General features: G+C 38.9%; 1 protein-coding gene across 2 annotated transcripts in view; it reads left to right on the top strand.

The window, feature by feature from the left end:
* LOC133564729 (ankyrin repeat domain-containing protein 13B-like) overlaps nucleotides 1–13,777 on the top strand; it is a 114,686-nt gene that overhangs the window by 87,990 nt on the left and 12,919 nt on the right. The window contains exons 9-13 of one of the 2 annotated variants that reach the window (XR_009809315.1): nucleotides 2,866–2,930; nucleotides 3,099–3,235; nucleotides 6,881–7,038; nucleotides 7,176–7,340; nucleotides 11,345–11,563. Coding sequence is in view for 1 of the 2 variants with exons in the window: in XM_061919211.1 (XP_061775195.1) it covers nucleotides 2,866–2,930; nucleotides 3,099–3,235; nucleotides 6,881–7,038; nucleotides 7,176–7,340; nucleotides 11,400–11,563 (689 nt within the window). In the remaining variant the exon portion in view is untranslated. The remainder of the gene's footprint in view (nucleotides 1–2,865; nucleotides 2,931–3,098; nucleotides 3,236–6,880; nucleotides 7,039–7,175; nucleotides 7,341–11,344; nucleotides 11,564–13,777) is intronic. The other variant, XM_061919211.1, reaches the window with a different exon arrangement.

Here is a 13,777-nt window from a genome sequence, read left to right as displayed (position 1 = left end):
CTAGAACGCACCGTGATATAAGCCGCATTCACACAATTTTAGAAGACATTTTACCACGGTATATTAGCCGCACTGGACTATAATCCCCAGGTGTATATGTTGTGAAAATTATTATTTACAAAGAAACATTTTGTAAATATTTATTTACATACGTGAATTGTTTTCTACCAGTTTATGTAACACGGCAATAAAACGACTGATCAAACACAATAGAAGTCATCGTCATGGACCCACCGACTGTGGAAGCTAGCTCTTCAATCAGCTAAACAGACTCCATAACTCAACGGTGACATTTTGGCGAATTTATTGAGAAATTTGTAAAACTGAAATGGTACAAAAAAAATGCCATTGTAAGTTAATAATACTAACACGGACACACGTAAACGTGTTATCATATTAGCTCCTGCTAACAACGCTAGCTTCATTACATTATGATAGCATGTACAAATATGCTTGAAAACACTCCTACAAACGTCACACTTGGAACGGTTTATAAAGTATGTAGTTAAACTGTGAAATTTACAACCGCGAGCTATGGACGCTTATTTTTGGTTTATGGCATCAATACAGTAAGTACATTTTCAATCCACAATACCTGCGGTAAACGAACGTGTCCAAAAGATGGCGCCATAGCACAAACAAATATACATAATTTCAGTCCTCTGCTTGGGTTTAATGCAAACTATTGAACACAAAACATTGTGGGCGTTAGCTGAAAGAAAGCTATTATTGTTTGGAATTTACGAAAATCGTACAAGTTAACGCAGTAAGCCCTAACACGGGATAATAAAACTATAATGAATCGATCCTGCGCTCGGTATCTTTCTGTGTGGAGTTTGTATGTTCTCCCAGTGACTGCGTGGGTTCCCTTCAGGTACTCCGGCTTCCTGCCCTAGTGTGTGAATGTGAGTGTGAATGTTGTCTGTCTATCTGTGTTGGCCCTGCGATGAGGTGGAGACTTGTCCAGGGTGTACACCGCCTTCCGCCCTATTGCAGCTGAGATAGGCTCCAGCACCACCCGCGACCCCGAAAGGGATAAGCGGTAGAAATGGATAGATGGATTAATTAAAAATCAAAGCTAAACTGATCATAAAATTCCTTAGGTTTTTGAAGGGCGTAAAAACATTTTTGATTCTTGTTTTTGTTGTTGCTCAATTTTCAGTCCTAAACAAAATTATCAAACATGTACAGTAGGTAAGGTTGCATTTTTGCCTCATCGTTCACTTTAAGCGTGAGTGTAGAATGTGTGAAGAATGCACTACTGACCTGATAAATCCTGAGAAGTTTGAAAGAGAAAGAGATTATACAGTATTATCTGCTCACATATGCTACCTGGTGGTTGTTTAAGTAACATTGCAGATATCCCTGAATAGTCTCGGTCCTTAATGCTTTAGTCACATGCAGGATTCTCACAGGAATGAGGCAAAAATACAACCTTACCTACACTAAAAAGGCTGGCGCGATATAGACGATATACGATACGAATTATATCAATTAGGCCAACAATATAAATTTTATTACTATCATTATATTGTGATAATGCATGTTGATGACACATGACAGCAAGAAGAAAATTAATGCACTGTAGCATTGTTGTTAGCGGCTAACATCCCTCCACAATGCAAAGGCACTTCAAAATCAGCAATCCTTAACTTACTGGCGGCAAATTAACTATGTTTCTTGCATGTATTATCCCTGAGGGATGGGGAAAAGCTAAACATGCTACACAGCACACCGTTGGAAGATATGCTAATCGCAAGCAAAAACTCTTAAATACAAACAAAGGTGTGTGGTTTGATTAAAAAAAATATCAATAGTAAAGATACCAAGTGGTGTAGTATCAGGTCAATGCAACACCGGTTAGATCGGTTTTTATTCCATTATCAAAAGGCTGTTTTTGTTATTGCTTATAAACACACATGTTTTAAAGGCTATAAAGAATGTAATATATATTGTTACATCTTGTGTTCGAAAATGTAATCTTTGACAGAAAATGTAATCATTCAATAATCTTTGAAATGGTCGATATCCAAATGTGTGTTGTCGCCCAAAACTAATGCTAAGCATCCAAACAACAGTAGAATAAGTGCATATTACATTTTAACAGAAGTGTATATAAAAATGTTCCAACCGAAAGTATCCAGATATTAACAGTAAATCAACAAATAGACTTATCATTAATCCATCAATCAATTTTCTACCGCTTATCCCGTTTGGGGTTGTAGTGGGTACTAGAGTTTTGATAAAACCCTCTTGAATTCCTTTTGATCAGATAATATAGGTTTGAATTCCTAAAACAAGTAACCTTCTGCAAATTTACACTAATTGAAAACTGTGCCAGTTTTGAACAAAATGCATTTTTTTAGACTTAAAATGAAATAAACAAGTTTGATATTTTAATTAGGGGCTAAAGTTGATTGAGAGATTTGAGCAAAAAAAGTAAAAAAAAAAGAATCCGAAAGGTTTTTTTTATGTCCTTCACTTGTATGTTCTTTTTGTCTATGGGATATTGCCAAATCACTGCCAGTGAATCATACACCTATGAAAAAATTGGACATTGATTTTTTTTAATCAAACATGAAAAACAAACTCTCTTAGGAAATATCGTATAGCATATAACAACAAAAAGTATGGCTAAAAATATACTGAAAGGACAAAAAAGTCAGCCTTTTCCCCCTGGGGGTTAAAACTACTCACTCCTTGAAGATGCCTGACAGACATGTTATGAAGAGAACAGGGAGAGGAAATACATTTTTCAGGTTCTCCGTAGCCTGTCTAACAGAGGTTTTCTTGGTATTGCGACCATTGTGTATATTTTTAAGGGTTTATTTTATGTTACTTTAGCTTTTGTGTGTGTTTGAGCAGGTGGGAAGACTCCATTGCAGAACTTCCTTGGGATCGCAGAACAACACATGGGCCCGAACAATGGGGTGAGTGATTGTGCACAGTTGAATCTGAAAATGACACAATGACACATGGACAGTGTTGAAAATTCACTTTAAAGTTTGTTAAATTATATTTGGATATTCATCTAAAAATATTTGTTTTGTTTTGGTATATCTTAAATGTATTTAGCAGTGTGTGCCATTGCTCTACAGGCCCATGTCACCCAAATGTCAAGTCCTGCAGTGACCAACCCATCAGCACTGACAGCTGAGGAATACTTCAACCCCAGCTCATCACCGAGTCAGAGGGACATTGGCCACCCGTGCCAACTCACCACTAAGACCCAGAGGTGATGCAGCAGACCGACACACAGACAAGCAGGCAGAGACAGAAGCAGCCATGCATAAGAGCACTGCCGAGTGGCTGCCAAGTCAACACAATGACAGTGGGGCTTTCTCTAGTGTTTATCACACGCCTCTGCATTGATAATAGGCATCAATGCAGATACCTAAGAGTATCATGCCAATTCAGCATATTTTGTGCCTATCAAAACACGTAGTTAGGAGGATGTAGTGAATTCAACCCTCCATTTTCTGTACCACATATAATATGTTAGGGTGGGGGTTGTTGTAGGGCTGGACAATTACCGTAGTTTTCGGACGATAAGGCGCACTTAAATTCCTTTCGTTTTCTTAAAACTCGACAGTGCGCCTTAAAACCTGGTGCGCCTAATGTACACAATCATTTTGGTTGTGCTTACAACTTCAAAGCTATTTTAATAATTACATGGTGAAATGATAAGTGTGACCAGTCACACATACGAGATACGTGTAGACTGCAATATGATGGCAGTCACACATAAGAGATATGTGTAGACTGCAATATGACTCAAGTAAACAACTCCAAAATTGTATATGTTCCATTGAAAACATAGAACATGACACTCGGCGCTCAAAAATTTATCAACATGTACGACTTTGGTAAGCTATGAAGCCGCACCGCTTGATGGATTGTACTGTGATTCAACATACAAGTATTATTGCTGTGTGTGTATAAGGTAGGACATATTATCTGGCATTTTGTTTCGCAATATTATGTAAAAGCAACTTTTCTTACCTTCTGGTACCTGCTGATCTGTATTTGGGATCTGCATTGGTCCTTAAAATTTGCGCGCTTCCGCCTTTGATTTCTGTGTCGACACCGTAGTCATTGAGCTTCTTCTTTTTCTTTAGCTTCTTGTTATGGGACATTCACCTCCGCTGTTGCCATTTCTAATACAAAGTAGTGTAAAGTTCTTACTTATGTCTGTCAGTAAACTCACCATAAACGTGCTAAAACATACCGGTGTAGTGAGTTTACATTATTCAGCCAAGGAACATTAGTTATTAGAGAGTTCCGGTCGGACGTTTTTTCACGGGACACATTTCTGGCGTTGTTATTGCACTTGTGAGCCACGGATGATGAAATGCTGCTCCATTATTGATTTAAATAAAGTCTGAATGTCATTAAAACATTTAGCTCCATCTTTTGACACTTCTTCCACTCCCGTCCTTGCACGCTACACTGCTACAACAAAGATGACAGGGAGAAGACGCTGTCAAAGGTGAGCCACGTAAATAAGACTGCCCACAAAATGGCCCATCCCGAAGCGACTGAAGATGATCTGTAAAACATAATCCATGCAACATTCTGACCAAAGACCCACCATTACATGTTATGTACACCACAAAGAACTGTTTTCCACTTGGAAAAAATAATAATAGTATAACCCCTTTAGCGCCCTAAAATCCGGTGTGCCTATTGTACGAAAATAGACCTGACTAGACCTGCTCATCGACAGTGCACCTTATAATCAACTTGCTCTCAAACTTGAGCCTCCTTGAGTTCATGCAAATCTTGCATGTGTGCAACCAGGAATATGGAAATGTAATTGTGTCTTCCTGATCGTGCATCACTTTTGAAGGAATCCTTGCGTGAGTACAATCTTTAGCATGTAAGCACTGGGACACAGCTGCGGTAAAGGTTGTCTGGGCTTGACAGCTCATTGTCTTGATCAATTAGAAAAGGCAAACATCTGCACCTGTTCTGATCCCATGATCGAGATAGCGACATCTCTACCCGTGATCCTTCAACAGTGTAAATGGTAGAAAATTAATGACTGGAGGACTTGGAGGTAGGGAGTTGCTTGCGGACAACCCAGCATGCCTTGAGGGCATTTTCTATGTTTGCAAATGTCGGTTTTGTTGTTGATGCTTACCGTATTTTCCGGATGATAGGGCACACCGAATTATGAGGCACTTTGCCGATAAATGGTCTATTTTGGATCGTCATATATAAGGCGCACCGGATTACATATATATATATTTTTTCGAAATGGAAAAAACTTCCTTGTGGTCTACATAACATGTAATGGTGGTTCTTAGGTCAAAATGTTGCATAGATTATGTTTTACAGATCATCTTCAAGCCGCTTTCTGACAGTCGCTTCCGAATGTGCCATTTTGTGAGCGGTCTTATTTACGTGGCTCACCTTTGGCAACATCTTCTCCTCGTCATCTTTGTTGTAGCGGTGTAGCGTGCAAGGATAGGAGTGGAAGAAGTGTCAAAAGATGGAGCTAACTTGTTTAATGACATTCAGACTTTACTTAAATCAACAACGGAGCAGCATCTCCTCATCCGGAAACGACAACAAGACCGTAAATGTGTCCATGAAAAAACGTTGTGCCGGAACTCTCTAATAATTGGGTGAATATTATAAACTCACTATACTGGTATGTTTTAGCGCCTTTATATATATATATATATATATATATATATATATATATATATATATATATATATATGTAGGAACCTTACACTACCTTATATTAGAAATGGCAACAGTGGAGGTTGAATGTCCCATAACAAGAAAATAGAGAAAAAGAAGACGCTCATCGACTACGGCGTCTTACGGTCTACAAAAGCAGATGTGCGCCATTTTTCAGGTTTTATGCAGATCCCAAATACAGATCAGCAGGTGTTAGAAGGTGTCAGGTTTAAACATTGATGACATCTATCAAACAGGACAAGAGGCAAAGAATCAAACAGAGACACAGTTCAATTCAGCTCAGTGAGGAGAAACGTGTGGACACTGTACCCTTGTACAGTGTCATTACGCTCTGCCAAAAGATTGCACGCCTCCTTCTTTTATTTGGACCTTCCCTGACCACATGGCAACAGCTGCTTCCAAAGGGACGGGGCCTTTGATTACAGATCAGTTCAAAAGAAAAGGTTGGTTCAAAAAAGAGGTCGCAGAAGAGTTCAAAAAAGAGGTCGTAAAAGATTTCAAAAAGAGGTTTGTAAAAGACTTTAAAAAAGTGGTTCATAAAAGAGTTAAAAAAGAGGTCATAAAATATTTCAAAAAGAGGTTCATAAAAGAGTTAAAAATAGAGGTCGTAAAAGAGTTCAAAAATAGGTCCGTAAAAGAGTTCAAAAAAGCGTTGCCTAGATGGGAGTCAGGCCCTGCTTCCTCTCTGCATTGTAGTTCTTGGGTCACGACAATATCTTTCTGTTAAATACAATACATGAAAGAAACGATTTTAAGTGCGCCTTTTAGTTGTGAGTTTCCCTGTTGGATTACATGTCTTGTTATTCTGACTACTTTTCTGTGTAATGACCCAGTGCTTGCTGTCACCATGTTCATGTCCATTTCCTGCATGGCTCAACATTTCTACTGTAATGTAACTCAACCAGTCGAATCCTCCTGTACCTCTCTGCATTGGCCTCTTTGTCATATTTAGTATCCCGCTGACAATTGATCACTGTCTCATTAAAGCTGAGATGACACGGAAGTCGATGTGTTGCAAGGTTTTTAAATTAATAGATCATTTTCAATGTCGCGATCAATCGACCGAATGACTCATGAGACTTGTCGGCCGCCACGTCCTATCTATCCGATGTCTGAATGTGTCTTGTATTAGCCAAGTGAATTATTAATCTGCATATTTTTCCTCCAGATTCAAAGCAAAGCTTTGGCTGTGCGAGTCTCATCCACTGTCGTTGGCAGAGCAAGTGGCGCCCATCATCGACCTCATGGCGATCTCCAACGCTCTTTTTGCCAAGCTGCGCGACTTCATCATGCTTCGCCTGCCGCCCGGCTTCCCTGTCAAGATCGGTGAGTGCTTGAGAAGCCAGGTCAAAACAGCGACTGGTAGAATGAAGATGGAAAGGTTGATTTACAGATATACTGTGTAAATGGAAGGAAGTTAAAGCAACAGGGTGAGCATCAAATGTCATTTTTACCTCCCGCAGAGATCCCTCTCTACCACATTCTGAACGCCAGAATAACCTTTAGCAATCTGAATGGCTGCGAGGAGGGTGCGAGCGTGGAAGGGGACGGACAGAGGTACACCCTGAGGACAGACACCCCCTCTCCTGGCAGCGACTCTTCCAGTGTCTCCAGCTCCAGCTCCACCAGTAAGGACGCGCGCACAATCTTCATTAGAGTGTGTCAAAATCTATAGTGGGCGAATGCTGAGTGAAGCAAAATAATAAATACTAAATGTTTTAATGAGGCATACTAACATCGCCAATTCGCAAAGGATTCACTCAGTCACAGAACAACAGGTGCAGCAGAACGGGTCAAATATTGGACTTGGTCCCAGGCGACATCATTGACAAAAAGCATTGGTGCATCGGTGAAGCACCTTATTATGAAATCCATAGTAGATTATTGTACCAGGTTTCTGCAATCATCTCTTATTGGGGGTTCACAAAATAACTAATAACAAGGAAGTAGGGTTGTATGTTATACCGGTATTAGTATAGTACCACGATACTAATCAATCATATTCGGTAATATACTGCCTCTAAAAAGTAACGTTCAAGATGAATATGACCAATGTATGATATCCCGTAACGACTTGGTATCGGATCGATACCCAAATGTGTGGTATCGTCCAGAACTAACGTAAAGTATCAAACAACAGAATAATACATTATTATTACATTTGAAAAGAAGTGTTGCTATAACATGTTAAAAGTAACAAGTAAATGAATAATTCATTTTCTACCACTTGTCCTTAATAATTTTGACAAAATAATAGAATGGAAAGTGACACAATGTGTAATAGCATACGTCAGCAGACTAATTAGGAGCCTTTGTTTGTTTTCTCACTACTAAAAGACAAGTTGTCTAGTATGTTCACTATTTTATTTAAGGACAAACTTGCAGTAAGAAATATATGTTTAATGTACCCTAAGATTTGTTGTTAAAATAAAGACAGTAATGCAATTGTTTGTGGTCCCCGTTATTTAGAAAAGTAACGAAAAGTATTGAAATAATTTTAGCACCGATAGCAAAATATTGGTATCGGCAAAACACTACTTTTTTAGAGATATTTATGGGCGCAATATATTATTCCTATTAGCTACAATATTAGCCACTTAGTACTAGCCATATATTACTAATTAGAATGCGTAACAAAAAAAAATTACATTTGTCTCACATAGGGATTGTAAATGATAGGCAAAATTCCCAATTGCAGTTACCCACGAAAAAATTGTGTAAAGACAAACTTAAATCGATCATCTCAGGATCCAGAGGTGACTGTCGGGTCATATTAAGAAAAAATAATTTTGGGCAGTCAATTTTTTCATATGGAACATGATACCGAGTAACGTACGAGACTTACAAATTAATATACCTTTTTTAAACTGTGGTTATTTGTAAATCAAAACTGCACTCATAATGAATCTTGAAATCCACTGGATGCGTTGTATTATTAGATTTAAATGATGTCATTGATAACTGTTTAATTTATTGAATGTATGGGTTTTTTGGGGGGGAGGGCTGTTGCTGGTAAATAAACCAGTCTCGTGACCATGTCTGCTTACATACACTTTATTTTGTATGCAAATGTTGTGAAATAGTGCCTACAAAATCACAACTGTGTATGCAAACGTGTGTTATAATAGCTGCACAAGTGCAATAGGGCAATGTGAAATATACACTTGCACTTTGCAAACTTGTGAATAAGCACTTTGTAATGGGCAATATGTAATTTTAATCTGTATATTTTAACACTCAAGCACATTAGCACTTAAGCACTTATTCTATGGTAATTTAATTGCTGGTCATTATCATTTTGGTTTATTGTTCATTTTTTTTAGTCCTACTGTACTTTCTATGATCATTATTTTAATGTTGTGTATGGCCTTATCGTCCTTCTGGCATTAATTGCTGCAAGGACAAAAGAAATGTATAACTGGCTAACATCTTGCATATTTATACTTGTGTGTTCATCAATATGTACTGTCCCTGTTTTAAAAATAAAGTCAAATTACACTTAAACACACTTGTATACACCTAAACATACCACATACAAGAACAGTGTAACAACTAGTTATCTAGCTAATAACAATGTAAAGTGAAGCTTTCCCTTGCCACTTTTTAGGGGTAAAATGTATTTTTGTTATAAAGCCATTGTATAAAACTCCAGCAGACACATACAGTGCATCCTCAACGTACAAGTTCAATTCGTTCCATGACCAATCTCGTGACTCAAAACACTCCCACCTCACATCTCCCTTTTAAATTAAATGAAATTACTTTATGTACTTGCACTTTCAAAAAGACAACAATTTTAACATGTAAAATGCCATTTAAAAGGAAGAACACATTTTTAGATAGGGCATATTGTTTGAAAAACAATACAATAGTTTTATAAAGTAATGTAATAATGATATAGAGCTATTACCTTGAGGAGCAAACTTTTGTAGCTGCTTCTTCGTCGTGTAACAAGGAAGTAGGAAATTGTTGTTTATTGCACATGGACGTCTTTAAGTGACGGACTGGTGAGGTCGACAAGCGTTATATACAGTGGGGCAAACAAGTATTTAGTCAGCCACCGATTGTGCAAGTTCTCCCACTTAAAAGGATGACAGAGGTCTGTAATTTTCATCATAGGTACACTTCAACTGTGAGAGACAGAATGTGAATGCAACTCAGTATTCTTCTTCCTCCAAACACGACGAGTTGAGTTTATACCAAAATGGATACATGGATGATACAGCAGAGGATTGGGAGAATGTCATGTGGTCAGATGGAACCAAAATAGAACTTTTTGATATAAACTCAACTCGTCGTGTTTGGAGGAAGAGGAATACTGAGTTGCATCCCAAGAACACCATATCTACTGTGAAGCATGGGGGTGGAAACATGCTTTGGGGCTGTTTTTCTGCTAAGGGGACAGGACGGTTGATCAGTGTTAAGGAAAGAATGAATGGGGCCATGTATCGTGAGGTTTTGAGCCAAAACCTCCTTCCATCAGTGAGAGCTTTGAATGGTTGACCAAATACTTATTTTCCACCATAATTTACAAATAAATTCTTTAAAATTCCTACAATGTGAATTCCTGGATTTTTTTTTCACATTCTGTCTCTCACAGTTGACATCACAGTCTGTCATCATTTTAAGTGGGAGAACTTGCACAATCGGTGGCTGACTAAATACTTGTTTGCCCCACTGTATGTCCGTGTACCCAAGGGAATGCTTGAACATCCATTTTGTTGAGTCAGCAGGCCGAACAAACTAAATTATGTCAAACAAAGATTCTGCAACCTCTCCATATTTTTATGGATAAATGTCCGTCGTTTGGACTTTTGTAGCTGCCTGCAGCGGATGCTGGCTGCAACATCTGTGCCGGCATTGACTAAAATATTGGACGTTTTGAATAGTTTGTTTCTATGATTTGTTTTCCATCGCTTGTTTTCCTTCACACTAACTTTCAGAGTTCTGACATTTGGAGGGCAGGATTGTGTCGATCTGCGGCTGTGAGCTGTAGACAAATACCGCTTCAACCGAAGGCGGGGGGAAGCTCACATTTTAAAACACAACAAAAAGCAGAGAGACAGCTTAAATCTGAAAGATACTCTTAAGTTGAGGTACTCGTAAGGTCCCAAAGTCAAAGTCATCACGCCTTGAGTTCAGCCGTCTTTCTCCAGAAAGCATCATGTAGGTGAACTCTGACACTAATACTATAAGTTTCTATACCACATGTTTGAAAGACAGCGCCCTCTTGTGGCAAGATATCAAGACTTTGACAACCAATCACCTATTTTCATAGAATCATATAGGCTTTAGGCATGGAGTTACACTTGGTGGCAAAAAAGCTGATAGCTTAAAGCTGACACTTCTGTTTTGTTTTGTCGTGTATAGACTTATCCTCTATACCTCTTGTACTCAAACCCAAAAGCCATGGTTTTACCCAGCAGCTGTGCGGTGTAGCACTATCATGTACAATCCCTCTAAAAACCTCCCTGGAGATGCTCAATCTAAGCTTGTATGATTGTTTCGACTTACAGTATAATCATTTGGGAAACTCATCGCTGAGTCATGCGGGTATTTTGAAAAGAAAGCTTCCTGCCTGAATTTCTCCCTTTTTTTCCCTTTCCCTCTCCTGGTGTGTAATCCCCTTCAGTGTCATATAACACACCTTTCCATCTCTTGCCCTTTTGCCTTCCCCGTGTGTGCAGTGTCATGTCGAGTGGGAGAGATCCCCCCCTGTGTGTTTGAGCCCCCGCCTGGATACACCATGCTTGGAGGGAAACAGAGAGACAGCATGAGGGAGGAGGAAGAGGACCTGCTGCAGTTCGCCATTCAACAGAGTCTGCTGGAAGCCGGCTCGGAATATGATCAGGTGATGCCGAGATTCATTTGTGTCCTTAATAAGGCAGACCTCTGTCTATTTGGGACTTCTCTCTCTTGGTCTTCTACTGCCACCTCAAACATACAGATAAATAAGTGTGTGTATAGTCAAGACACAATGTCTATATCGTCATGTGTTTATTAGTATGCACAAGCCTTTAATGTCATTTAATGAATATTGCTATTGGGAGTTGTATCTCTATTTCACCACCAGGGGGAAATTCCGCCTCTGTGTTTGTGAAAAGGCAGGTATTCTTCTATTGCCATCAGTCAGACAACATATGCTATAATCTGCTTCATCAATTAATTACATAACTCAACACACATAGTCTGTTTACAGGGATAATTTTGGGGGGCTTGTCCGGGATGTGAGCCAGGCACCTCTTGCTTAAAGTACCGGTAGAATAGAAAAACAAGTTGCCTCTATATTGAAGCTACATATATTGAACATATATCTTATTTATGACACCAAAAGACTATGACACCAAAAGACTTCAAAAGTTTGTGGATAAATAGATATGATCAAATTAGTATCAATCTTACAGAGATTCCCGAGCAATTTTGAGAGATAACGAGGTGGGGTGACGTCACGCTAGGAACCAGAGGTCCCTTCGAAATCCACAGCAATGGTTATTAAACAGACTTTGTGAGAGCCAACAACAATTAATTTAGGAATATTTATTATCCAGGATCTTATATTTCGGAGCCTGAACACAAAGAGAATGAACAATAGATTTTAGAAGCAAAGTGCTGGATGCAGTTTCATTGTGACTGGAGTTTGCATGTTCTCCCCGTGACTGCGTGGGTTCCCTTTGGGTACTCCTGCTTCCTCCCACCTCCAAAAACATACACCTTGGGATAGGTTTATTGGCAACACTAAATTGGCCCTAGTTTGTGAATGTGAGTGTGAATGTTGTCTGTCTATCTTTGTTGGCCCTGCAATGAGGTGCTGTACCTCGCCTTCTGCCCGAATGCAGCTGAGATAGACTTCAGCACACCCGCGACCCCGAGAGGGACAAGCGGTAGAAAACGTATGGATGGATGGATTATAGCATCTGCGGCATTGCTAGGTAACATACAAAGTATCCATAACAAACCATAATAAAACAAGCATTTATTGTAATATTTCCACTTTCGATGGGATGTCAACAGAAGAGATTCTTAATTACATAATTCCTTTGGATGGAGAATCAATCACAATCCTCACAAAGGGTTAAAGAAAAGTTTCTGCAGGTATGTGTCTTTTGAGGTCTATTTCGTGAAAGTTGACCAGTCTGTCGGTCCATGGCCACATGTGTCTACTACCAGGTGAGAGATGCGTGATTTATAATCTAAAAACTAACTTTTAGCAAGTTTGAGACAAAGCAAAAGCAGCTTTTTTATAGTGTGTCAACAACAGCAGCATAAGCTAACCTTAGCTCACTGCTATCAATGTGCCCTTAAAATAGTCTGTATGTGTTGGCGCTTATATAATAACAATATCATTCATATTTGGTTAATTTGCAGGTCACTACATGCAAATGGAGTCTTGTCAGCGCTTTTATGAATGTTTTCGAGAGTATAATGAGAGGACTCTCCATCTGTTGACTCAGTTGTTAGCTATTTAGTTTGAATGCATAAAAAAGCCAAGCACATGTGTTCTTGACATACATAAGAATTGTGAATGATAAACACCATATCTCTTTCCAATTGTTGCGTATTTCCAATATGGCTGATCTGATAATATGGTCGAAGTGGAGAAGCGTTTCTACCGTGATGTCAATCTCTAAAATTAGTCGAAGGTTTTCGGAGCAAAATATTCAAAATGGCTGACTGAATTTGTGATGTTTAAAGAGTGTTTTCACATACTTTGTAGATTGTCTGTACAATTTGATAGAGTTTAATGGATACAATGAAACACAAAAAAACATATAAAGTCAACTTATTTTTCCATTCTACAAGTACTTTAACAAACATTATCTGTTTTCAGGCCTCATTTGTGGGGGCTCGTCCGGGGTGTGAACCCTGTACCTCTCATTCAACACACATAATCTGTATACGTGCCTCACATCCGGGGCCTGTTTCAAGATAATCCCGATTAACACATCATACTTTATTGCTGCAGAGATTAGGTACATGAGCCAGAAACTTTTAAGTAAGCACGTAAAAGGTTATTGACATTGCTTGCCCGTGCGGTACAAATGGCTGCACTGAATTCAGAGCATGG

The sequence above is a fragment of the Nerophis ophidion genome, linkage group LG13 (assembly GCF_033978795.1).
Source record: "Nerophis ophidion isolate RoL-2023_Sa linkage group LG13, RoL_Noph_v1.0, whole genome shotgun sequence".
Classification (NCBI taxonomy): domain Eukaryota; kingdom Metazoa; phylum Chordata; class Actinopteri; order Syngnathiformes; family Syngnathidae; genus Nerophis; species Nerophis ophidion.
Note: the sequence above shows the minus strand (reverse complement) of the source record. Positions and strands in the feature narration are given on the sequence as shown.